General features: G+C 41.5%; 1 protein-coding gene across 1 annotated transcript in view; it reads left to right on the plus strand.

Annotated features, from left to right (window-relative positions):
• Positions 1 to 3989: 3989 nt before the first annotated feature.
• The window catches only part of AKR1D1 (aldo-keto reductase family 1 member D1), a 50323-nt gene continuing 27635 nt past the window's right edge, over positions 3990 to 26677 (plus strand). The window contains exons 1-3 of the mRNA XM_040259958.1: positions 3990 to 4421; positions 22730 to 22897; positions 26261 to 26377. Of these exons, the coding sequence (XP_040115892.1) occupies positions 4329 to 4421; positions 22730 to 22897; positions 26261 to 26377 (378 nt within the window). The 5' untranslated portion in view covers positions 3990 to 4328. The remainder of the gene's footprint in view (positions 4422 to 22729; positions 22898 to 26260; positions 26378 to 26677) is intronic.

The raw sequence follows: 26677 nt of genomic DNA on the forward strand, positions 1-26677 counted from the left end.
TCTATCCCTGATCCATGAAGATTCCACGTGCCTCCAGGCAGCTAAGCCTGAGAACCCCAACTACTGAAGTGCCTGCATCAAGAGCCTGTAATCAACAAGAGAAATCACTGTGTTGCAACTAAGTACCTGGAGTAGCTTCAGTTGCAACAACTGGAGAAAGCCCCAGTACAGCAACAAAGACATAGCACAGCCAAAAATAAAAATAAATTAATAAATACATTTAAAAAGAGAGAGAGATTGGAAGAACAGATTTTTAAAAAAATGATCTAAATATATGTTGCTAAAAAGAAGCTCACTTTAAATCCAAGGACACAAGTAGACCGAAAATATAAGAAATAAATTCTATGCAAATCAAAAAATGCCAAAAGAAAACTCGGGTGGCTATACTAATATCAGACTAATGTAAGTCGACTAATATAGACAATTGGAAACTTCAATACCCCATTCCAAAGAATAGATAAAACAACTAGACAGAAGATCAGTTTAAAAACAGAAAATTTGAATGATGCTATGAACCAACTATGTCTAAAAGACATCTACAGAAGACCAAAACAGCAGATTACATATTTTTCTCAAGTGCATATGGAATATCCTTCATGATAGTTTGTCAGGCAACAAAAACAAATTCAAGTCTCAATAAACTCAAAATGATTGAAGTCATAAAAATTAATCCTGTTTCTATGTACAGCTGGAAACAGGATTTTAAAATGCCATGTACAATAGCTCTAAAAAATAAGTATTTATACCTATAGTTAGATATAAATCTAACAAACAAATATAGGACGTGTATGCTGACGTTCAAAATGGTGACGACCTAAATAAATAGAAAGAAATACTGTCTTCATGGATTCAAAGACTCAGTGTAGTAAAGAATAAGAAATTGATCTACAGATTTAACTCAATTAAAAAAAACTCTAGCAGGACATTTGAAGACAAAGAAAAGCTGATTCTAACATTTATGTAGGAATTAAATAAATAAGAATAGCTAAGGCACTTTTGAACTGTGGTGTTGGAGAAGACTCTTGAGAGTCCCTTAGACTGCAAGGAGATCCAACCAGTCCATTCTGAAGATCAGCCCTGGGATTTCTTTGGAAGGAATGATGCTAAAGCTGAAACTCCAGTACTTTGGCCACCTCATGCGAAGAGTTGACTCATTGGAAAAGACGCTGATGCTGGGAGGGATTGGGGGCAGGAGGAGAAGGGGACAACAGAGGATGAGATGGCTGGATGGCATCACTGACTCGATGGATGTGAGTTTGAGTGAACTTCGGGAGTTGGTGATGGACAAGGAAGCCTGGCGTGCTGTGATTCATGGGGTCGCAAAGAGTCGGACACAACTGAGTGACTGAACTGAACTGAACTGAACTGAAGGCACTTTTGGAAAAGAATAAGGTTGGAGAAATTACACCATATGATTTTAAGGCCTTTTATAAAGTTAAAAGTATCTAGACAATGTGTCAGTGAAGGAAAAGATACATAAATCAATGAAACAAAGTAGAAAGTCCAAAAGTAGATTTACCCAAATATGACCCTTGATTTTTAACAGTAGTGCAAAAGAAATTCAATGAAGAAAGCATAACATTTTCAACTAATGGAACTGGAACAATAGGATTCCTTTATATAAAACAAAATACTTCTCTTTAAATATGCTAAATTATACAAAAATTTACTCAAAATTGGTCTAAATGGAGAAGATGAAACTATCTAAAACTTTTAGGGATAAAATAGAATAAAACTTTTGTGACCTAGAATTCAAAGAGTTCTTTTATATGAAATTCAAAATACAATGTAAATATACTGAACGTTATCAAATTAAAATCTTTTGCTGCATGAAAGGCACAGTCAAGAGAATGAAAAGACAAGCTACATACTGAGAAAAAAATATTTGTAAACCATGTATTCAGTAAAGGACATGTTTCAAGACTTTACCAAGAAATCTTAAAACTCAAGACTACAAGGACAAACAACTTCATTAAAAAATGGGCCCTGAACCCACGTTTGAACAGGCACTTCACTACGAGGATATGTGGATGGCAAATAAGTATATGAAAAAGTGTTCAACATCATTAACAATGAGATACCATGACAAAGCTGTCAGGATGGTTAAAGTTTAAAAACACTGACAATCCTTAAATGCTATCAAGGATATGGAAAAATAGCAGTTCTTATGCAGGGATGCAAGAAGATATAGTTGTTCTAAAAAGCAGTTTGTCAGCTTCCTACATAGTTAAACACACCACATGACCCAGCAATCCCACTCCTGGGTATTTAGCCAAGAGAAATGAAAACTAGTGTTCCTACAAAAGTCTGTACCACTAAGTCAATCATAGGGGTGGTACAGTGGATAAGAATCGCCTGCCAACACAGGGGACGCCAGTTTGATCCCTGGTCCAGGAAGACTCCACATGCTTTGAAGCAATTAAGCCCATATGCCACCACTACTGAGCCCTGGTACCTACAGCCTGTGCTCCACAACAAGAGAAACCACCACATGAGAAGATCTTGCCTTGCATCAAAGAGTGGCCCCTATTCACTGCAGCTAGAGAAAGTCTGCGTGCAGCAGTGAAGACCCGGCACACCCCAAATAAAATAAACTATTTTTACAAAAGAAACATATATATAGTCAACATCTCAGCACACAAAGGTGCACCATAAATGTTTGTTGGATTGAATTACAAACAATTATTGAAAACCACTACTCCCCAAATTCTACCCTGCCCCAACCTAGTTGAAATTACTGTCTGCTGGCTGATCATGTGTATGTAAGCAAGAATTAGGTTGTCCTAGAGAGACAGTTAGAGACAAACTTCAAGCTACTTAACCAACATGGACACAGTTATCTTTAAGATCACCAGGTCCAGACTCTCATACACAGCACAGCCCTTTGGAGGGAGACCATAATAAACTTGTGTTCATTGTTTTGCTAACTGTTTAACTAAATGATTTGCTTTCCATTTTTAACAGTCTTCAGAATCTCCCTGAGTGGGATTAAGCCCAACTCCAAATTTAGAAATGACTTCTATTTATTTAAAGCAATCAGTCTTTTATTTTCTCTGGCACCTATGATTGACTTAGTGGTTGCTTCCGTGAACTAAAAGAGGCAACTGAGGCCAACTGGACCCTATTTCTGGATTACCACATGAGCTATGATGTAAAGTCCCTTTTTTTTTGTTAGGTTTGAACTTGGAATCACATCACTCTAAGGACTGGCTACCATCTTTCAGTGATGAGGGAAGTCTGCTGAGAGAGTAAGGAGACAGAGAAATGAATTGGAGAATGAGAATTTGGTTCCTGGTCAGATCATTTTCCCCTCCAGTCCAGTTTACCACTTAACTTCCTTCCTTGTGTATATGCTCAGTCGTGGCTGACTCTTTGCGACCCCATGGATTGCAGCCTGCCAGGCTGGCTCCTCTGTCCATGGAATTTCCCAAGCAAGAGTACTGGAGTGGGTTGCCACTTCGAGCTCCAGGGGATCTTCCCTACCCAGGGACCAAACTCATATCTCTTGTGTCTCCTGCATTAGCAGGCGGATTCCTTACCACTGAGTCACCTGGGAAGCCCTCCTACTTAACTAGGTAATAAAATTTCCAAACCCTTTCCCAGTCCTGCTAGCTTGAATCTCTAGGGAAGTCCTGGAAAACTTACTCTAGTTTCAGCTGGTGCAGAAGGCAATGGCACCCCACTCCAGTACCCTTGCCTGGAAAATCCCATGGATGGAGGAGCCTGGTAGGCTGCAGTCCATGGGGTCGCTAAGAGTCAGACATGACTGAGAGACTTCACTTTCACTTTTGACTTTCATGCATTGGAGAAGGAAATGGCAACCCACTCCAGTGTTCTTTCCTGGAGAATCCCAGGGATGGGGGAACCTGGTGGGCTGCCATCTATGGGGTCACACAGAGTCGAATACGACTGAAGGGACTTAGCAGCAGCAGCAGTCTCACCTGAAGCTAGCCTTAAGGCCCATACATTTTTTAAAAAGAATTTGTGATACGTCTGTTACTTGCTGACAAAAGCATCCTATCAGAAGTCAGATTGCTTCCTTTTATCTTTAAAATCAATTATTTGTAGAGATGTAAGCATAAGATCTCAATGGGTTATTACCTACATGCTTTTCAAAAGTTCAAAGGACAATCTTAGTTAGGATTTCCAGAACAACCTGAAAAAAAAAAAAAAAAAACTAAACAAGTTGAGAAATCTCTTCCCTCCTACTGCTCCTCCCTCCGGCTGTCCTTTCTTTGATTAAATAGGCATTAGCACACCTTCTCAAAAGGACTGCTCTGTGGTGTTCACTATTATCTCTGAAAATTTGAAACCTCAGACTCTCTCAGATGCACCTCAGCGCTGTGAATCACTGCATACCTCTAAGTGATGGGAACAGCATTCCTATCATTGGACTTGGTACCTACTCGGAACCTAAATCGGTAAGCTTGTCTCTCCCTCTTTTTTTTAAATGAATGCTTTCCTAAAGGATAATCTGTCATTCATTTTGAGTGGACTTCACTGATTTAATTTTTGTAGTAATGAATGGAACCCTGAAGGACAGCTATTTGGCTGAATGAGTACTAAGCCAGAGGTTAAATCGGTTTATGATTTAAAAGTATCTTGACTTAACGAATGGGACCTTTCTGCTTCTTTTACTAAAATTCAGCCTGAATACTGATTATTAGATTGAACTGAAGCACATAAAATTTCTGAGTTTCTGGTTTATGATTTTCTTTAAATTCACATTTGAGAATTTTTAGTTCAGTCTAACAAAACTTCTAGTGAAAACCTACCATATATGAAGCACTAGGGGCTTCTCAGGTGGCACAGTGGTAAAAGAACCCGCCTGCCAATACAGGAGACATAAGAGAAGCAGGTTCAATCCCTGGATTGGGAAGGTCCTTTGGAGAAGGAAATAGCTACCTATTTCAGTATTCTTGCCTGGAAAATCCCATGGACAGAGGAGCCTGGCAGGCTACAGCCCATTGGATCACAAAGAGCTGGACATGACTAAGCAACTGAACTGAACTGAACCAAAATAAAGGGCAGTATGTCTAGAAATGCTACTGAAATTTGAATGATCCTGAGTGAATGAACTCTGTTAAGCTAAGTATAAGTTAGGCAGAGTTGAGGCAAGACATTGTAGACAGAGAGGGAAGCATAGAAGCACAAAGTTAACAATCTAAATGCCTCTGCTTAATTTTTCAATGTGCGTCCGTGCGTGCATGCATGCTCAGACACTCAGTGTGGCTCCCTATAAATTATAGGGTAGAGGACACACTCCTTATTCACACCTGGGACTTTACGGTTCAGTCAAGACCTGTCAGTTCAGCAGCATCCACCACCACTCTTCCACCTCTCCCCACGTGTGAAACATAGCTCCTCGAATAACTCACCTATCTCCATGACCTTGAACATGCTGCTTTCCACCTGGAACATCCTTTCTCCTGAGCTGGTTAATTTTTACTAAACCTGCAAGACTCAGCTGAAGGAGTCCTCTCCTTAGAAACCTACCTCCCAGCCACCACAGCTTGCCCCTCCTGTGTGTTCAGGAACCGCTTTGTGCTCAACTCTATTGAAGCAGTTATCACACTGCATTGTAACCATTGCTTCTCTGCAGTCTTCCCCTCGAGATGTAAAATCCATTAGGAAAGAGACCATTTCTTGTTCAGCTCTATACTCCCAGTATAGTGTTTGGCATGTGCTGGGTGTTCAGCTAATGCTTGTTAAGTGAATGAATTTGTGAAAGGAGATGCATATACATATATATATACATGGCTTCCGAGGTGGCCCAGTGGTAAAGAATCTGCCTACAATGTAGGAGATTCGAGTTTGATCTCTGAGTTGGGAAGATCCCTTGGAGAAGGAAATGGCAACCCACTCCAGTATCCTTGCCTGGAAAATTCCATGGACAGAGGAGCCTGGCAGGCTACAAGTCCAAGAGGTTACAGAGTTGGACACAGCTGAGTGTGCCTGCACACCTGTGTGTGTGTGTGTGCGCACACACACATGCATCAGAGGCCATGGAGATGTAAAGGCTTACAATAATAATGGCTTAAATTTTCTTAATACCTAACCATGTGCCAGGAACTAGTTCTTTACAGTACATGCATTTTCTGATTTAATCCTCACAACATTATGAAATACTATTTTATCCTGTTTTACAGATGAGAAAACAGAGGCATGGAGATATAAAATAAAATCTCCCAAACCTAAAGAAGAGAACTGGAATGTGAACCTAGGTAGTTTGGTCCCAGATTGTACCTTCTGAATCTCTGTACTATATTGCCTGTTATAACTATCTGTTATGTCAATGAGGCTGCATATTTTTATGACTTTCTATGCGTATTTCTATATATGAAAGTATGTAGGTCTATATATCCAGAAAGTACTTAGGAGGAATACATGGATAGGTAGATGGGTAGAATGATAGATCTAGGATATGAATCTGATTTTTTCACTCCTCTGTTTAATTATTTCAGTGACTCTCTATCAATTATATGACTTCTTACTTGTGCATCTATCATTCTTTCTACCTACCTCCTGAAACTCAGTGGGGCTCCAAGTGTTGCATTTACCAATAAAAATTATTAAGTGCCTACTAGGTGTCTAGTAGTATTAAATGCTACAGGTTAGAGACATTCAAAAGCAGTCGTGTGTCATCCCAAAAAAGGCTGTAACTCATTTCAGAAGATAAGACATACTGCAATTAGAGAATATGGCATTAGTGACATCCTATACTTCGGTGCACCAGCCACATTTGTGATCAGAAATACAGAGCTAATCCTATGTCTCACAAAATTCAAAGGTGAAGAACACAACCCACCTTGGAAGATTTGGGGGAGGAAGAGACAAGGAGCAAGGTATCTCTTAGTCAGAGCACTCCTTACATTCTGTTCAAAGCCACACAACTGACAATTCCCTCCCCACCGACCCAGGACTGAAGAGGCAGACGCTAGGGGTACCTGTGCCCAAGTCAGTCAAGGGGAAATCAAAGGATCGTATTAGATTTAATGTCAGACTCTTTGTCTGAGGGCTGCAATCTGAGGCCCAGATTCAGTCTTCTCCCCTTATTGGGCCTGAGGTTCTTTACAAAACCTTTCATCTCTCAAGAGATGGAAGGAGAATGACAGGCTGAAGTAACTGAAATCCTTTACAGTTTGTGTATATATAATCAAGTCAGTCAGTATTTGTCCTGGGATCCTGTTCCGTTTTGATACAGAAGTTAGAGAGCAGCAGGCGCCAGGGAAAGATCTAGGCTTATCTTGAGGGAAGGCTGGGTGGGTGCAGAGGTGAAAGGTAGAGATAAAGAAGATTTAACAGCAAGCTCTCCTCTGGCGTCTGCCCAGCTGGGATTCCACTGTTGCATAGGCAGCAGGAACTGTAGCGCAGCAGTCCAGAGGAACATTACCACGCAGTTCTGTGAGGCCAACCAGCTCAGCTTCTTCTGATTTACAAAGACTTTTTTTTCTCTCTCTTAATATGCCCAACTTATAAACATTGTTCAGACCTGTAGAGTCAGGGAATTTGAGATGAAACAAACATTTAGTAGCGTCAAGTTCTCTGTGCACTTCCTCACTGGAGGATCACTAATGAAAACTGAAATGTACACATCATCTCTGTACTGTTTCTCTAAGACAGCTTCCCAGAATGTTTTCATACAGGGATGAGATTATCTATAGTAGCCTCCCAATAGATCACTCTTCTTCCTCTCTCTCTCTATATCTCCGTTGGAAAAAGTCTGATAGGCAAGAGTTTTGAATGCTGTTCTTTTTTCTGCATTGATAGAAATTAATTTGATTTTTTAATGCATATCAGTCCATGAGTTAATAACCAATGTTTTTCAAAAACTTCAAATAAAACTCAAGAATGTTACCAAGTGTGTAAATGACACAAATATAGGACCAACTGCAAGTATTTTGGAAAATGGGCAATAATTCAGTAAATAATTTTGTGTGTCTAACCATGTATGAGTGGGTTCCCAGGTGGCTTAGTGGTAAAGAATCCTCCTGCCAAACAGGAGACACAGGTTTGATTCCTGGGTTGGGAAGATCCCATGGAGAATGAAATGGCAACCCACTCCAGTATTCTTGCCTGGGGAATCCCATAGACAGAGGAGCCTGGTGGGCTACAGTCCATGGGATCACAAAGAGTTGGATACAACTTAGTGAAAGTCCCTCAGTCATGTCTGACTCTTTGCAACCACATGGACTGACTGTAGAGCCCATTGAATTCTCCAGGCCAGAATACTGGAGTGGGTAGCCTTTCCCTTCTCCATGGGATCTTCCCAATCCAGGGATCAAACTCAGGTCTCCCACATTGCAGGGAGATTCTTTACCAGCTGGGCCACAAGGGAAGCCCAAGAATACTGGAGTGGGTAGCCTATCCCTTCTCCAGTGAATCTTCCCAACCCAGGAATCGAACTGGGGTCTCCTGCATTGCAGGTGGATTCTTTACGAACTGACTTAGTGACTAAGCAACAAATGTACGAGGCATTTTTCTAAGTAACACAGGGATGAAAACTATGGGTTAGAAACAGGGACTTAAAATCTGTGCGTGACTTAAGGCAGAAAAAATAAATACACACAAAAATAAAACATAAGGAAAAGCTGAAGTGCTTTAAGAGAGACAGCACTTATTTGAAGATGAAAGTAACAAAAGTTACAGGGTTATAACTGAGGCAGTACCCCTTCCTGGGTGGCCCAGGTTAAGATTTCTGTCACTATACACAATTTTCACACTCTGAAGAGTGAGTCAAAAGCTTTGCACATGGGGCAGAGAGAGGGAAGTCCAAGTCCTTAAGCACAAACCAAGGAGGAGCCTAAAACATCAAAGGGACTCTGTGATGGAATACTGCAGTGAGGAAGAGAGATTGGTGTTGACCCTGAATACATGGGCAAGTGAGAATTTATAACCAAGGAGAAGGGTCTGGGTCCATGAGTACAAAATTACTAAAAGGAAACTTGGGGAATAAGGGTCTGCTGCTGCTGCTGCTGCTAAGTCACTTCAGTCGTGTCCAACTCTGTGCAACCCCACAGATGGCAGCCCACCAGACACCCCCGTCCCTGGGATTCTCCAGGCAAGAACACTGGAGTGGGTTGCCATTTCCTTCTCCAATGCGTGAAAGTGAAACGTGAAAGTGAAGTCACTCAGTCGTGTCCGACTTTTTGGGACCCCATGGACTGCAGCCTACAAGGCTCCTCCATCCATAGGATTTTCCAGTCAAGAGTACTGGAGTGGGGTGCCATTGCCTTCTCCGGGGAATAAGGAACTATTCTTGCTAAAGCAACATAACAGGATTCTTGCTGAAAAGAGGGAGTGACTAGACATCTGGGACACAGTTCAGTTCAGTTCAGTTCAGTCACTCAGTTGTGTCCGACACTTTGCAACCCCATGAACCGCAGCACGCCAGGCCTCCCTGTCCATCAACAACACCCAAACCCATGTCCATTGAGTCGGTGATGCCATCCAACCATCTCATCTTCTGTCATCCGCTTCTCCTCTTGCCCTCAATCTTTCCCAGCATCAGGGTCTTTTCAAACTAGTCAGCTCTTTGCATCAAGTAGCCAAAGTATTGGAGCTTCAGCTTCAACATCAGTCCTACCAATGAACACCCAGGACTGATTTCCTTTAGGATGGAATGGTTGGATCTCTTTGCTGTCCAAGGGACTCTCAAGAGTCTTCTCCAACACCACAGTTTAAAAGCATTAATTCTTCAGCACTCAGCTTTTTTTATAGTCCAACTCTCACATCCATACCACTAGAAAAAACATAGCCTTGACCAGATGGACCTTTGCTGACAAAGTAATGTTGTCTAGGTTGGTCATAACTTTCCTTCGAAGGAGTAAGCGTCTTTTAATTTCATGGCTGCAGTCACCATCTGCAGTGATTTTGGAGCCCCCAAAAATAAAGTCTGACACTGTTTCCACTGTTTCCCCATCTATTTCCCATGAAGTGATGGGACCGGATGCCATGATCTTCATTTTCTGAATGTTGAGCTTTAAGCCAACTTTTTCACTCTCCTCTTTCACTTTCATCAAGAGGCTTTTTAGTTCATCTTCACTTTCTGCCATAAGGGTGGTGTCATCTGCATATCTGAGGTGATTGATATTTCTCCCGGCAATCTTGACTCCAGCTTGTGTTTCTTCTAGTCCAGCGTTTCTCATGATGTACTCTGCATAGAAGTTAAATAAGCAGGGTGACAATATACAGCCTTGACATACTCCTTTTCCGATTTGGAACCAGTCTGTTGTTCCATGTCCAGTTCTAACTGTTGCTTCCTGACCTGCATATAGGTTTCTCAAGAGGCACGTCAGGTGCTCTGGTATTCCCATCTCTTTTAGAATTTTCCACAGTTTCTTGTGATCCACTCAGTCAAAGGCTTTGGCATAGTCAAGAAAGCAGAAATAGATGTGTTTCTGGAACTCTCTTGCTTTTTCCATGATCCAGCAGATGTTGGCAATTTGATCTCTGGTTCCTCTGCCTTTTCTAAAACCAGCTTGAATATCAGGAAGTTCACGGTTCACGTACTGCTGAAGCCTGGCTTGGAGAATTTTGAGCATTACTTTACTAGCATGTGAGATGAGTGTAATTGTGCGGTAGTTTGAGCATTCTTTTGCATTGCCTTTCTTTGGGATTGGAATGAAAACTGACCTTTTCCAGTCCCGTGGCCACTGCTGAGTTTTCCAAATTTGCTGGCATATTGAGTGCCGCACTTTCACAGCATCATATTTCAGAATTTGAAATAGCTCAACTGGAATTCCCTCACCTCCACTAGCTTTGTTCGTGGTGATGCTTCCTAAGGCCCACTTGACTTCACATTCCTGGATGTCTGGCTCTAGGTAAGTGATCACACCATCGTGATTATCTGAGTTGTGAAGATCTTTTTTGTACAGTGTTTCTGTGTATTCTTGCCACCTCTTCTTAACATCTTCTGCTTCTGTTAGGTCCCTATCATTTCTGTCCTTTATCGAGTCCATCTTTGCATGAAATGTTCCCTTGGTATCTCTAATTTTCTTAAAGAGATCTCTAGTCTTTCCCATTCTATTGTTTCCCTCTATTTCTTTGCATTGATTGCTGAGGAAGGCTTTCTTATCTCTCCTTGCTATTCTTTGGAACTCTGCATTCAGATGGGTATATCTTTCCTTTTCTCCTTTGCTTTTCTCTTCTCTTCTTTTCACAGCTATTTTTAAGGCCTCAGACAGCCTTTTTGCTTCTTTGCATCTTTTTCTTGGGGATGTTGATTTCTGTCTCCTGTACAATGTCACGAAGCTCCGTCCATAGTTCACCAGGCACTCTGTCTATCAGATCTAGTCCCTTAAATCTATTTCTCACTTCCACTGTATAGTCATAAGGGATTTGATTTAGGTCATACCTGAATGGTCTAGTGGTTTTCCCTACTTTCTTCAATTTCAGTCTGAATTTGGCAATAAGGAGTTCATGATCTTAGCCACAGTCAGCTCCTGGTCTTGTTTTTGCTGAGTGTATAGAGCTTCTCCATCTTTGGCTGCAAAGAATATAATCAATCTGATTTTGGTGTTGACCATCTCATGATTTCCATGTGTAGAGTCTTCTCTTGTGTTGTTGGAAGAGGGTGCTTGCTATGACCAGTGTGTTCTCTTGGCAGAACTCTATTAGCTTTTGCCCTGCTTCATTCTGTACTTCAAGGCCAAATTTGCCTGTTACTCCAGTTGTTTCCTGGGGCACAGTGGAGTATGAGAAACATGATTTCATATCAAGAGTGAAGAGGTATAGATGGTGAGAGGGTGTGGTTAAACTGACGTAGCAGAATTCTTGCTATACTTGGACAGAGCAGAAATAAGTATGAAAGTCTGTGTCGGAAAAGAGTTCAAAGGAGCCTGATTAGAGGCTGGTCCATGAAAGAATCATTGTTAGGGTTGAGGCTGTTTTCACAGTCTCTGCCTAAAGGAACCAGGGATGAGGCAGGAACCATAAGTAAATGGTCCTGGAGAGCCAAGTCTGTTTCTCAGCTTCGTTCTGCTTTCCCATTTTGATAATAGATATGAGTGCAAGCAGTGGTAAAGAATCTGTTTGCTAATGCAGAAGATGCAGGAGGCTTGATTTCAATCCAGGAGTCAAGAAGCTCCCCTGGAGAAGGGCATGGCCACCCACTTCCATATTCTTGCCTGGAGAATCCCATAGACAAAGGAGGCTGGTGGGCTACAGTCCAGGGCTTTGCAAAGATTCGGACATGGTTGCACATGCACACGTATATGTATGAGTGCAAGAAATGCTTTCTTCTTCACTACAAAATAAAACCAAAACACACAGCAAACAAACAAAAACACATGCACGTAACACTCAGGAGACGACTGATGGTACAAGACACAATAAAGTACCAGGGATTTCATGCGCTGTTCTAAACTAACATGGCAATTTCTCCACGACGGCCAGTTGTCATTCATAAACAAAAGTTCAGTGTGGCCTGATCTTCTCACATTTTTCAGAGAATTTTGTAAAGTAATTAACATTTTTTAAGTAATGGCAACTCATTTATATTATTGTAAAAAACAATGTGGGCTAGTATTTTAAGGGTCAAAGAAAGTAATTCAGCTGGGGTTTGTTTTTACTTTTAGTAGAGTGAATATTCTGAGTTCCATGCAGCACTTGTGACCCCTTTACACTCACACCCATCAAAGAAACCCTGGCTCTTAGAAATCAAATACCAAGAACTGACTTCTGCCTTTTATGTCATTCCTCTCCAGAGGCAATGAATACTGTACATCAAACTGGAGAAAAAAAAAAAAAGGCTTGGTGGTTGAAGTAGATGGTAATAAAACAAAATACCAGGGAGAAAAACGTAGATTCATATTTCAAAGCCATTAACCTGCCAAAGTTAAAATGGATTAAAATGAGCAGAGATGAAATATACAGAGATCAAGTGAGATGGCTTCCATAATAAATCAGGCAAAAAGTAATAAGAACTTGAACTTGGTTGGTGGCTATGAGGAATATAATTTGGCTGGAGCCTAGAAAAGGAATAACCTGGCTGAAGGATACAAATCATGGAGTAGATTCTACAAAGCTCCAGCTACCAATTGGGTCCAAACAAAGGAGAATGAATAGTAGCTTCAAGGACAAACATGGATGTTCCATGCCCAGGTTACTACATTCTTTGGATCTAAGGTTTTGAGTTTATCTGAGTGACTTACTTTTTATTTTTTACCTACTTCCTTATTTTTTTTAACATTTTAAAATCTGAAACATACAGAGGGGTGAGTACTTCTTCATTCTTATTTATTTTTATTGAAGTATAGTTGTTTTACAATGTTGTCAATTTCTGTTGTACAGCAAAGTGATTTGGTTATACATGTATATACATTCTTTTAAATATTTTTTTTCCATTATGGTTTATCATAGGGTATTTTTTAAATAGGGGAATACTTTTAAAGCCAACATCTGAGTAACCACCACACAGATCCAAAATTAGATATACCCACCCACAGAAACCCTCTGTGTGCCCTTTCCAGCCCAAAGCCCTCCTTTCCTCAAGAGTAATTGGTCTTCTAACTCTAACGGCAACTATTTTCTTGCTTTTTTCTAAAGGTCATTCAACTTTTTTCAGGTAGATTGCCTGGTTCCTCTTCATTTAGTTGTTCTTGTGGGTTGTCATCTTGTTCCTTCACTTGCAACATATTTATTTGTCATCTTGTTTTATCTAATTTCCTGTGTTTCTGGTCTCCTTTCCATAGGCTGCAGGATCTTAGTTCCTCTTGCTTCTGTCCCACTGCCCACTGGTGCAGCAGGTTGGTCTAGGGGCTCGTGCAGGCTTCCTGGTAGAAGGGCCAGGTGCCTGCCTTCTGGTGGTGAAGCTGGGTCTTGTCCTTCTGATGGGCAGGGCCATGTCAATGGGTGTGTTTTGAGGTGGCTCTGAGCTGGGAGGGATTGGGGGGCCGGTGGAGAAGGGGACAACAGAGGATGAGATGGCTGGATGGCATCACTGACTCGATGGATGTGAGTCTGAGTGAACTCTGGGAGTTGGTGATGGACAGGGAGGCCTGGCGTGCTGTGATTCATGGGGTCGCAAAGAGTCGGACACGACTGAGCGACTGAACTGAACTGAACTGAGCTCAGTACTCAAAAGACAGTACAACCTGTCTTCTAATGGGTGGAGCTATGTTTCTACCTTGTTGGTTGTTTGGCTTGAGGCTTTCCAGCACTGGAGCATGCAGGTTGATGGATGGGGCTGTCTTGGTGCTGAAATGTAGACATTTCAGAGAGCTCACTCCAGTCAGTATACCCTGGGGCTTCTGTTACCAGTGTCCTTGCCCCAACAGTGAGTTATAGTCTACCTTCATCTCCCCAAGAGACCCTCCAAGACCGCTATGTAGGTCTAGCCCAGGTTCTCATGGGGGTGCTCCTTTGTACTGGGTCCCAGTGCACATGAGACCTTGTGTATGCCCTCCGAGAGTTGTTGTTGTTCAGTTACCGACTCTTTGTGACCCCACGGACTGCAGCATGCCAGGCTTCCCTGTCCTTCACCACATCCCAGAGCTTGCTCAAACTCATGTCCATCCAGTTGGTGATGCTGTCCAACCATCTCATCCTCTGTCATCCCCTTCTCCTCCTGCCTTCAATCTTTCCCAGCATCAGGGTCTTTCAAATGAGTCAAATCTTTGCATCAGGTGGCCAAAGTATTGGAGTTTCAGCCTCAGCATCAGACCTTCCAACTGAATATTCAGGATTGATTTCCTTTAGAATTGACTGGTTTGATCTCCTTGCTGCCCAAAGGACTCTCAAGAGTCTTTTCCAACACCACAGCTCAAAAGCATCAATTCTTTGGCTCTCAGCCTTCCTTATGGGCCAACTTTCACATCCAGACATGACTATTGGAAAAATCATAGCTTTTACTATTTGGACTTAAGTCAATAAAGTAATGTCTCTGCTTTTGGATATACTGTCTAGGTTGGTCATAACTTTCCTTCCAAGGAGCAAGCGTCTTTTAATTTTATGACTGCAGTCACCATCTGCAGTGATTTTGGAGCCCAAAGAAATAAAGTCTGTAACTGTTTCTTGCCCTCCAAGAGTGGAGTTTCTTTTTCCCTAGCTCTGTGGAGCTCTTGCTTTCAAGTCTCACTGGCCTTCACAGCTAAACACTCCTGCGGTTCTTCCTCCTAATACTAAACTCTCTGACTGTCACGGAGGGCTATTTTTATGTGGCAGCATCCCTGTGCAGCCTGCATGGGTTTAATATTTTTTGGTGCAAGGGTTGTTTTTAGTATAGCTATCTGCATGTGGCTGATGCTGTGGTGACCAGAGCTATACTGGATATTGATCAGGGCCTCCCCTTTGCTCTGCGGTTGTCCCTGCTCTATCAAGGTGGGGTCTGCTCCCTAGTTGTTGTAGTAGAGCCCCCCCCCCACCAAGATCTGTTTCTTGGTTGTATTTCTGATCTGCGGTGTGAGGGAGGCAGAAGTGGAGCACTCCCACTGGGAGAGAAGCCACTCAGTGACTTCTCCCCTGGAGCTGGTCACCTATGGGTGTCCTCTGTGTTGTGTCACCTTTCACCTGTTGTGCAAGCTCTCAGATTACACACTTGGTACTGCTTTTAGCCCCACCTTCATACCAGCAGCTGGCCTTGTGTCTCTCAGATATTGTTTTCACCAGGCCACCAGGACAGATCCACTGGAGTCAGCTCCCAGGTTGCAGTAATCATGGATTTGGCCGTCTGTGGGCACTATGGAGGCAGCTCAGACTCTGGCCTGGCCCAACTCCCCTGTTTAAGTGCCCACAAGTCTACAGCTGCTAAAGCTAGGCCCTTCTTGGACATAGGAGCCCTTGTTGTCTGTTTAGAAGTTCTGCAGGCATTGAACTTACAAAACTGGCCTCAGGGGGGTCAAGTTGCAGTTTTTGCAGTTGTGAGAAGAGATTTCAGCTTTTCTTCCTCAGTTGCATGGCCCTTGGGGCTCAGCTATAGTTTGAGCACCATCCCCACGTGTGGACCACCCAAGGGGTCTGCTCCCAAGGCTGTCCTGGTGCACATAAGTCAACCTTAGTGAGGAGGGGAGTGCGGATGCAGTGGTGGCCAGGGTCACAAGAAGGAAGCCTTTCGTAGTGCCCAGGGAGGCAAGGGCCACCTGTGGGGAGAGAGGCTTCAGAGGTGGTCCCACCTCTTGCATGTCACTTAACAATGGTGCTTCCCTTCTACAGTGGTCTGCGTTTCCTCCACAAGCATTCTCAGCTGTATTTTTTCCTCACTCCCATCCCCTTAGGCTGTCTCCTCATAGCCAAGAGCAGTGCTCTCCGCAGGCCTGCTCACCAAACCCCCAGTTTAGCAGCCAGCCCTCATGTGCACTGGCAACACACCTCTCAGGCTGGGGCACGCAAGGTTGTGGCACAGACCATCTGCAGGTCTCAGTGTCCTACCTCAGTCAGTTCAGTCGCTCAGTCGTGTCCAACTATTTGCAACCCGATGGACCGCAGCATGCCAGGCTTCTCTGTCGATCACTAACTCCTGGAGTTTACTCAAACTCATGTCCATCGCGTTGGTGATGCCACCAACCATACCATCCTCTGTTGGCCCCTTCTCTTCCCACCTTCAATCTTTTCCAGTATCAGGGTCTTTTCAAATGAGTCAGTTCTTTGCATCAGGTGGCCAAAGCACTGGAATTTCAGCTTCGGCATCAGAACTTCCAATGAATATTCAGGATTAGTTTCCTTTGGGACGGACTGGTTGGATCTCCTTGCTGTCCAAGGGACTCTCAAGAGTCTTCTCCAACACCACAGTTCAAAAGCATCAATTCTTCAGCACTCAGCTTTCTGTATAGTCCAACTCTCACATCCATACATGACCACTGCGATGAACATAGGGGTGCATATATCTTTTCAAATTTTGACTGTTGTTGGATTTTCTTAGAAATGGAAGCATACTGAATGCACTATTTTTTGATTTGCCTCTTTTTCCTAATATTATGTTGTAAGATTCACCATGTTATTGCTTCATCGGCCATTTTTATTGCTGCATAACATTTAAGAATATATCAGTATCTGCATTCTACTGGTGGGCATTTGTATTGCTCCCAGTTTGGGCTTTCACAGACAATATTGCTACAAAGAGTCTTACATACATTTTATTGCACAAGTACATGAGTTTCTCTAAGATATGTACTGTATGAGTATCAGTATCTTCAGTTCTAGTAGATGATGTCAATATAGACAATTTCCAAAGTTATGTAATTTACATTCCCTCTAAGAATTCATGGGTGAACTTCTTGCTCCACACTGTCACCAATACTTGGTGTCTTTTTAATTTATTCAACTTTGGTAAGAGTAAAATCATCTTTCATTGTGGTTTTAACTTGCATGTTCTTTATCCTACATGAAAATGGTCAATTTTTCATATTTTTTCATATTTTATTAGCCATTTGTATGTTTTTTTGCAAAGTGGCTATGCCTATTATGCATTATTCTTTATTGGATTTTTCTCTTTTTATTTATATGGGGAATTTTTAAAATATCTGGATATGAGTTTTTTATCAATTATGTTATGTAAAACTACCTCTTTTGAATTGCCCTTTTTAATAGTGTCTTTTGATGATCAGATGTCGATGCAATGCAGGAGAACTGGGTTTGATCCCTGGGTCTGATCCCTGGGTCAGAAGATACCCTGGAGAAGGAAATGACAACCCACTCCAGTACTCTTTTTTTTTTTTTTTTGGACTCCAGTACTCTTGTCTGGAAAATTCCATGGACAGATGATCCATGAGATTGCAAAGAGTCGCACACAACGGAGCAACTTCACTTCTGACTTTGATGATCAGAGTTTCTCAACTTTAATACTGTCACATTTATCACTCTTCTAATTTATTATTAGCACTTTCTTTAGCTTGTTTAAGAAATCCTCCTTTACCCAAGTGTCTTAGTTTGGGTACTCTGGGAAACAGCCTCTGGGAGAAGGAAATTTGCATGCAGGAGGCTCACTGGGGCGTAGTCTCAGGAACCAGACCTGCAAGGGGGTGAGAAAAGCAGGTCTGTGAAGAAGGGAGGGTTGAACTGTGATACAGTGGCTCATCAACCCCACAGAGAGCTCTAGAATGGGAATGGTGCCAGAGAATTGTACTAAGTCAAGGCGACAAGGCTTTTACACACTTGCACCATCCATAGAGGGAATTGGTATGTATAATTAGCAACCAGCGCTCCCGACAGCTGAGGAAATGAGTGCCTCTGTTCTGGGGGCTACCCCATGCCAACCACTAGTCTACCCATGGTGCCAACTAGACCTACTGGCTTTGTGTGCTAAGTTCTTCCCTGGGAAAAACGCTTCCAGAATTATTTGGTTTCTTTCCTGGAAAAAAATTTAAAGAAGTAGGTTATCAGTTGAATACAACTCCTGCCACTAAGGCTGTCTTCAGAACTTCCCTGGTGGTCCAGGGGTTAAGAATCCACCTGCCAGTGCAGGGGACACGGGTTCAATCCCTGGGTTGGGAAGATCCCACATGCCATGGGGCAACTAAGCCCGTGCACCACAAAAGACCCAGTGCAGCTAAAAAATAAATAAATATTAAAGCTGTCTTCAAGCTGCAATTGATACTTATTGTCTCCCTCTGAGACTTCCAATTCTAGATTTCTGCACCCTTAGCCTACATCTCTGCTGGTCTAGGTGGCTTATGTGGTATTATGACCCAGATTCTCATCTCTGAATTGTGTGAGTCTCTTGTCCACTTATCGTTCTCAGATCATTTACTCAGGTCATTGTCCATTAACTATCAAAATTGGGAAAGGGTATATCATTGACCTAGGTGCTAAACACTTTCTTCCCTGTCCCACTGGGTAAATATGGAGGAGCCCTATGCCTTCAATTTTAAAACTCGCTCATCCCTGCCAGAATGGCAGCTTTTCACCTTGAATGCTAAATAAGGAGCCTGGTTTGCCCCTGGAAACTAGGATCCATGGAGCCTAAAACTCAGGAATGGGAATCACACATTTTCTAAATGGCATCAAAGGGAGTGAGGCTAAGCCTGTGGGGTTTTCAGACTCCTGTATTCTACTTGTGGGCCACACAACACTGGATGAGGGATGTTGACCTAGGGTATGTCACACCTCATCCTTACTGGACTCCCGGCTTTCTTAAGTCAATAAAAGGTGCTGCTGTCCAGAAAACACATTTCTTATTTTACTAAGAGTGTTCTTATGTATGGAGTCAATTTTTTTGTATTTTAGATTCTCCGATCTTATCACTTATTTGAGTCTACAAACATGGTATTCTATTTGAGCTTTCTTATTTTTCCCTAAAATTAATTTCCCCCAGAGAGTCTGTCTTAATTTACATAGAATTCTCTTATGCTACATTTAAGACCTACAGAGAAATATTAATACTTTCTCACATCCACATTTCCAAATAGTTCCTCCATGTTGATTAGAATTAAGTCCAAAATAGTAATTCACCTCACTGCTGCTTCTGCCATCTAACCAAATGTTTTTAGCAAGTAAAGATCTTTTAGAAAAGGCTCTTTAATGATACCTGAATAATCAAACTTTTCACTACTATAACCTGCTGCTGTGCCATAATCTTTATTTAAAAAAGCACCAGCCATATATTATTCAGGCTGAATCAGTACCACATTCCTACCTTAGCCCTTGTCTTTTACCCTTTCTTTGTACTAAATGTTTCTTTTCTTGGGTTAACCTTTGAAAATACAATCATATAGTGACTTCCCTGGTGGTTCAGTGGCTAAGATTCTGTGCTCCCAATGCAGGGGGCCTGGGTTCGGTACCTGGTCAGGGAACTAAGTCCCACATGCTGCAACTAAGGGTTTGCACGCTGCAACCGAGCACCCCACAACCAAGCAGCCCGCATGCCACAATGAAGATCTAAGGTCACACGTGTTGTGACTAAGACCTAGCACAGCCAAATAAATAAATAAAAAATTTTTTTAAGAAAATACAATCATATATTTCAGTATGCATTGTTTGGGACTTTCCCCCTTGTATTAAATTTAGTTTAGCTGTATACTTGGTGGCTCAGAGGTAAAGAATCTGCCTGCCAATGCAGGAAACTTGGGTTCAATCGCTGCGTTGGGAAGATGCCCTGGAGAAGGGAATGGAAACCTACTCCAGTATTTTTGCCTGGAGAATTCCATGGACAGAGGAGCCTGGAGGGCTACAGTCCATGGGGTCACAGAGTCAGCCACAACTGAGCAACTAACACATTTCACTTTCACTTTTCATACTTAAACTATCAGTTCCAACCCACAGAATCTCAGTGATATGTCTGAGATATATTTACTATCTCATAGTGAACTTTATTGTTTTTTGTTAGTACTATGTATACACCCAAGAAAGAAAGCAGTATTTTTACCTTTTCCCCAGTAAATTTCTGATTCTACCTGAACCCTCCTCTTCCTGCTGTGTTTTGTTGTCACAGTTGCCATCCATAACACCTCATTTTACAGCTTGGGGGGTTTGGGCTTAATTTCTGTTCAAGCTTTATTGATCATATTGCTAAGTCACCCAAGCTGTGTTTCTAACATTCCTGAAAAGTGTGTCTCCCTTCCCCAACTATTTTACATTGTGACTATGAATTCTTTTTTTCTAATACCATCTGTCTAGCCACCTGGTTCATTTTTCCTATCCTCTTTACATTAGTAGTAATGACTTTTAACTGAAATAGGGGAAGAAAATAGTTTATGCTCCCAACGCTTTCTGTTTCCAGCCCAGAACTATAAAGTCACTAGACACACAAGAGATTCCTGGTCTCATTCATTCTACAACAAATCACCACTTTTCTGATATGACATTATCAAGCATTTGGTTAGAATACTGAAAATACAGACACAAGCACAAGTAGTTTTCAACATTTGTGAATGAGACGGGAATGATCATCATCTGAATATGAGGTCAATAAAAATCTACAAATAGCATTAAGCCTATCCCCTATACAAAACCTAAAATAGGACTTGTAATTTTAATTTGATGAGGTTAGTTGTTTGTCTTAAGGAAAGTCTCCATCAAGTCCTTCACTTCTCATTAAGAAAAAATGTAAATGGAGCACATTCTTGTATATTTAAATGTCTTCATAACTAAAGAACAGTAGTTTATATGTGATTTGAAAAATGAATAACTTACACCACAAGTGCTAAGGATTTGTCAAGTTTGGGGTCCTGAATATCCTCAGTCTTATGCTTCATGCAGTTTTATGAAACGAACAAAGCCTTGGCTGCCAATTTGATAAAAATGCATCTTGAAAAATGTAACACGCCCCTGACAATCTTTTCATCCCAGCTCTACTGAGGTATAATTGACATAGAATAAACCACACGTATTTAAAGTGTACAGTTTGATGAGTTTGACACATGTATATATTTGTGAAGCCGTCATCATAATCAAGACAGTAAACATATCATCACTGCAAGCTTGTTTGAACTCCTTTGTTTCCCTCCCTATGATTCATGCCCACAGACCCTACCCACTACCACAGGCAATTGCTGGTCTGTGACTGTTACTATAGGTTAGTTTTCATTTTCTAGTATTTTAATAAATAGAATCAGAAAGTATTTATTCTTTTTTTGTCTGACTTCTGGTATAATTATTTTGATATTCATCCACGTTGTTGCATGTAACAGTAGTTCATTCCTTCTTATTACTGAGTGGTATTCCAGTCTGTGGATGTATCTTGGTTTTTTTACCCATGCCTTTAACTTATAATTGAGCCTTCTTCAGTGAGCTTGTGCCCTCCTATAACAGGACTGGGCTTCCCTGATGGCTCAAACGGTTAATGCAGGAGACCCAGGTTTGATCCCTGGGTTAGGAAGATCTCTTGGAGAAGGAAATGGCAACCTCCTCCAGTATTCTTGCCTGGAGAATCCCATGGACAAGAGGAGCCTGGTGGGCTACAGTCCATGGGTTGTAAAGAGTCAGATACAACTTAGTAACTAATACACACTTAACAACAGGGCTATTGTGAAATCTGTTGTCTTTGGGAACGATTGGTCAAGTTATATTTCTGAAGTTGCAAAGCTAAGGGCAGCCCTGGGATGAATGAATCTTCCATTAAGGGTTAGAAGCAACATGATAGGTCAGTTTCTCCAGTTTTCAGACTCCATCTTCCAGTCACAACAGCACAGAATTGGCAATTAGTCATGTTTGCTATAAAACAGTGTATGTGCCAAGCGTCCTGATTCCGTTCAGTTCAGTTCAGTTCAGCAGCTCAGTCATGTCCAACTCTGTGACCCCATGAACTGCAGCACGTCAGGCCTCCCTGTCTACCACCAACTCCCAGAGTTTACTCAAATTCATGTCTATTGAGTCGGTGATGCCATCCAACCATCTCATCCTCTGTTGTCCCCTTCTCCTACGTTTGATCTTTCCCAGCATCAGGGTCTTTTCCAATCAGTCAGCTCTTTGCATCAGGTGGCCAAAGTTTTGGAGTTTCAGCTTCAGCATCAGTCCTTCCAGTGAATATTCAGGACTGATTTCCTTTAGAATGGACTGGTTGGATCTCCTTGCAGTCCAAGGCACTCTCAAAGAGTTTTCTCCAACACCACAGTTCAAAAGCTTCAATTCTTCAGCGCTCAGCTTTCTTTATAGTCCAACCCTCACATCCATCCATGACTACTGGAAAAACCATAGCTTTGACTAGACAGACCTTTGTTGGCAAAGTGATGCCTCTGCTTTTTAATATGCTGTCTAGGTTGGCCATAACTTTCTTCCAAGGAGCAAGACTAAGAATGATTAAACTAAACAAAAGATGTATTTCTCTTCTCCCCCTCCCAATTCCCTGTCATTTTAGACTCCTACGGGGACCTGTGCAACATCAGTGAAGACTGCCATTGACTTGGGGTACCGCCACATTGATGGGGCCTACCTCTACCAGAACGAGCATGAAGTGGGGGAGGCCATCAGGGAGAAGATAGCACAAGGAAAGGTGCGGAGGGAGGATATCTTCTACTGTGGCAAGGTGAGTCTTCCCTTCACCTCATGGTCAGCCGGGTGTCACTCTTCCCTGCCCAAGAAACTCACCAAGCTACCAGCTTGTGGGGTCTTAGTTTCCCACACCCCCCTGCAAAGGAAGTCCAGAGTCCTAACCACTGGACCATCAGGGGTGTCCCAAAGAGTGAGTTCTGAACTGGCCAGTTCCTCAATATTGCCAAGAATTTAGGGACTAAACAGCCCCTTGAAGTTAGGGCAAAGTTCTTTCTTCATACTTGGGCATTGATTTAAGACAATATGGAATAGCCACACCTACAACGAAAGTAGATTTGAGGAGTAAAGGGACATGACGAAGTGGTTCATATTACAGTCAGCATTTGCCACAACTTTTTTCGTTAAAATAGGTAGTCTTTTTTCTTCTGTATATGCCGGTTTGTCCACAGATCACTAATTTTTTGAGATATAATTCATGTACCATAAAGCTCACCATGTAAAATCAGTGCTTTTTAGTATATTCACAGAGTTGTACAACCATGACCAATACCTTTTCCAGAATATTTTTATCACTCCAAAAAGAAACCCCTCACCTACTAGTAATCACTTCCCATTTATCCCTCTCCCCTGCTACTGCTAAGTCGCTTCAGTCGTGTCCGACTCTGTGCGACCCCATACACAGCAGCCCAGCAGGCTCCGCTGTTCCTGGGATTCTCCAGGCAAGAACACTGGAGTGGGTTGCCATTTCCTTCTCCAATGCATGAAAGTGAAAAGTGAAAGTGAAGTTGCTCAGTCATGTCCGACTCTTAGCGACCCCATGGACTGCAGCCTACCAGGGTTCTCTGTCCATGGGATTTTCCAGGCAAGAGTACTGGAGTGGGGTGCCATTGCCTTCTCCACTAGTCACTGGTAAACCTTGATCTACTTTTTCTCTCTCTAGTTTTCCTATTCTGGACATTTCTTACAAAAGAATTCATGCAATATGTATTCTTTTCTGTGTAGCTTCTTTCTCTTATTATGTTTTCTACTTTCATCTACGTTGTAACATTTATCAGGATTTCATTTCTTTTTATAGCCAAATAATACTCCATTGAACAGATATATCACATTTTGTTTACATCTTTTGAGAAATCTCAAAAGTTTAAATCTCCAACTGATGATAGTTAGAAATCACTATCCTTTGAAAAGCAATCAGAAATATAAAGTATCATGATAAGATGAGAACCAGTGGAAATATTGAATACATATTTACAGGCAGCCTTGAAGGAATGAAACTTAATAACTTTAGAGAACTTGTAATACAGTTCTCCTAAGTTTTCTAAAGAGAACAAAATGGTGCTTCAGACTTCACTCACTGCCCCTTCTCCAAACTCCTTTCTAAGCTCTCTGGGAGCCTGCAGTTGCCCAAGTCACCAGCCACTTACAGGCTATGATTTCAAGGGGCCATGTAGAAACACTGTCCCAAAATACCAGCCTGAAGCTTGTCACTTTATTACAGCTTTGCAATCTGATTCCTATAGATTTGGTTATTACAGAGTCTTTCACAGGAACTCACCAAGAGTTTCTGGGGAAGAATAAACTTGAACTCATATCCTGAGGCCGTGAGCCAAAGATGGAAATATTTTTGAAGTTACAAATGAAAAACAAACAAACAAAAAAACTTAAAAACTTTCCTTTTTATCTCCCTGGTAAACAGTTAAAGTTGTTGCAATACCTATCACACTGAAAAAGAGCTGAATTAAATTGCCCATTTCATAAGGTTGCTATGAGTTAACATTTACAAAGCACTTAAAGAGTACCTAGAACTGTTGAATAAAGATAGATTAAAATATATAAAACAGAATTTTCAATTAGATGGGATGTCAATAATATACAAAAAAGACGCATATTAAAAGCAAAAACACATTTTTCACTACTCTTGCACTGTTTTCTCTTTTCTGTGCTTTGAAGGCAAGAAAAAAATTATTGTTCAACAGAGGAAAAAAATTTTAACAATTTTTCTTGCCCTTACTTGTGGCAAAATGTGTACGGAAATTCAAGTTTTTTTAATCCAAAAAAATATGTGAGCAAATTTGGTGCTCCAAAAAGATATACTCATTTATCCTGAGGCTCTGAGTACCCCTCAGTACCCTAAGTTTCACAGACCTCAAAGGTACACATGCTCCATTCTGACAACCCAAGGCCTAATTTTTCATTACTTAGCACTTTAGAGACGAGTAATTTCTTTTTCTTTTTTTTTATATATGTTAAACTGTCTACTTGCCTTTTATTTACCTTTTCAGCTTTATTGAAATATAACTGATGTATGACACTATATAAGTGTAAGTGTACAACACATTGATTTGATACAATTATATACTGCAAAATGGTTACCACCATTGTAAATTAGCTAACACCTCCATCACATTACATAATTACCATTATTTTTTGTGATGAAAACATTGAAGATTTATTCTCTTAGCAACAGTATTACTAACTATAATCACCATGCTATTCATTAGATCCCCAGAACTCACTCATAACAGGGAATTGGCATCCTTTGACCAATATTTTTATTGGTTTTTAATTCATGAATAGCTGTTTAACTGATGATCATTTTGGAGGACAAAAATCTCCAACAAAGGAGTCTCCCATGCCACCATTTTGGTGACATCACCAGTTCAGATTGAGTAATTTCTGGTTAGGGATTGGCAGAATTTTCCTGGGGAAATGAGGAAGTGGACCAAATGGGAACAAAGGAGCTATCAACAGGGATCTAAACCTTTACAATAATTTAAAATTTCACCAGCATCTACACCACCCATCACAGTGTGAAGCATTGGTGAAGTCACGTACACAACCATATTTCTTACTCAGATGAGTCACACCTTCCATCAGTGAAATGAAAATAAAGCACCAGGCCAGGGCAGCACCACTAGTTGGATACATGTTCCCTAATTACACAATGAGGAGAAATGAGAGTGCTAAGGGTGGATTCGGCAATCAGCACAGGGCCGAGGAAGACTTTACTGCTGAGTTAGGTTCTCTGTGGTTCAGGTGGATCTTCAAATCCCGGGCACTACATTTGGATCAAGTTTTACTCTGGGTATCAAGACATATCAGTCCAACCTGTACTCAGATGACACTGCAGTTTAGACATATTTCTGTGAAATGAAATGAGTGAAGACAATGTATATGAGTGTAAAGACTACTCCGGTGGGGAATTCCCTGGCCATCCTATAGTTAGAACTCCATGCTTCAACTGCAGGGAGCATGGATTAAATTCTTGGTTTGGAAACTGAGATCCTGTGTGCTGTGCAATGCAGTTAAAAAAAAAAGTTAAAAATATTTTTAAAGGGGTGCATTATTATTTTTAAAAATACCATGGATATTAACTATCCCCCTTTTTTTCTTTCAGCTGTGGGCTACACATCTTGACCCAGATAGGGTCCGCCCAGCTCTGGAGAGGACACTCAAGAACCTCCAGCTAGATTATGTGGATCTTTACATCATTGAAATACCCATGGCTTTTAAGGTAGGTTCAGCTGCCTAAAGGTTATGCTTCACTCTTTGGCAACCATGAGCAAAAAGCCCTGTGCAGGAAGCTCATTGATGACTTAGCACCATAAAATATAATGCTGTTTTGTTACCATAAATGAGATAGTACTGACCAGGCCCAACAAATGCCAAGAACAATCCTGTGTATCCATCTCAGGCCTGGATCCCAAGTTTCTTGATTCATAATCCAATGCATGTTCTGTTATATCATGTCTTTACAGTTATACTTTGAACTTTCTTTGTTAAACCAACATGTAATCTACTAACTGTAGTCCAT

Source organism: Oryx dammah, unplaced genomic scaffold (genome assembly GCF_014754425.2).
Source record: "Oryx dammah isolate SB20612 unplaced genomic scaffold, SCBI_Odam_1.1 HiC_scaffold_18, whole genome shotgun sequence".
NCBI lineage: Eukaryota > Metazoa > Chordata > Mammalia > Artiodactyla > Bovidae > Oryx > Oryx dammah.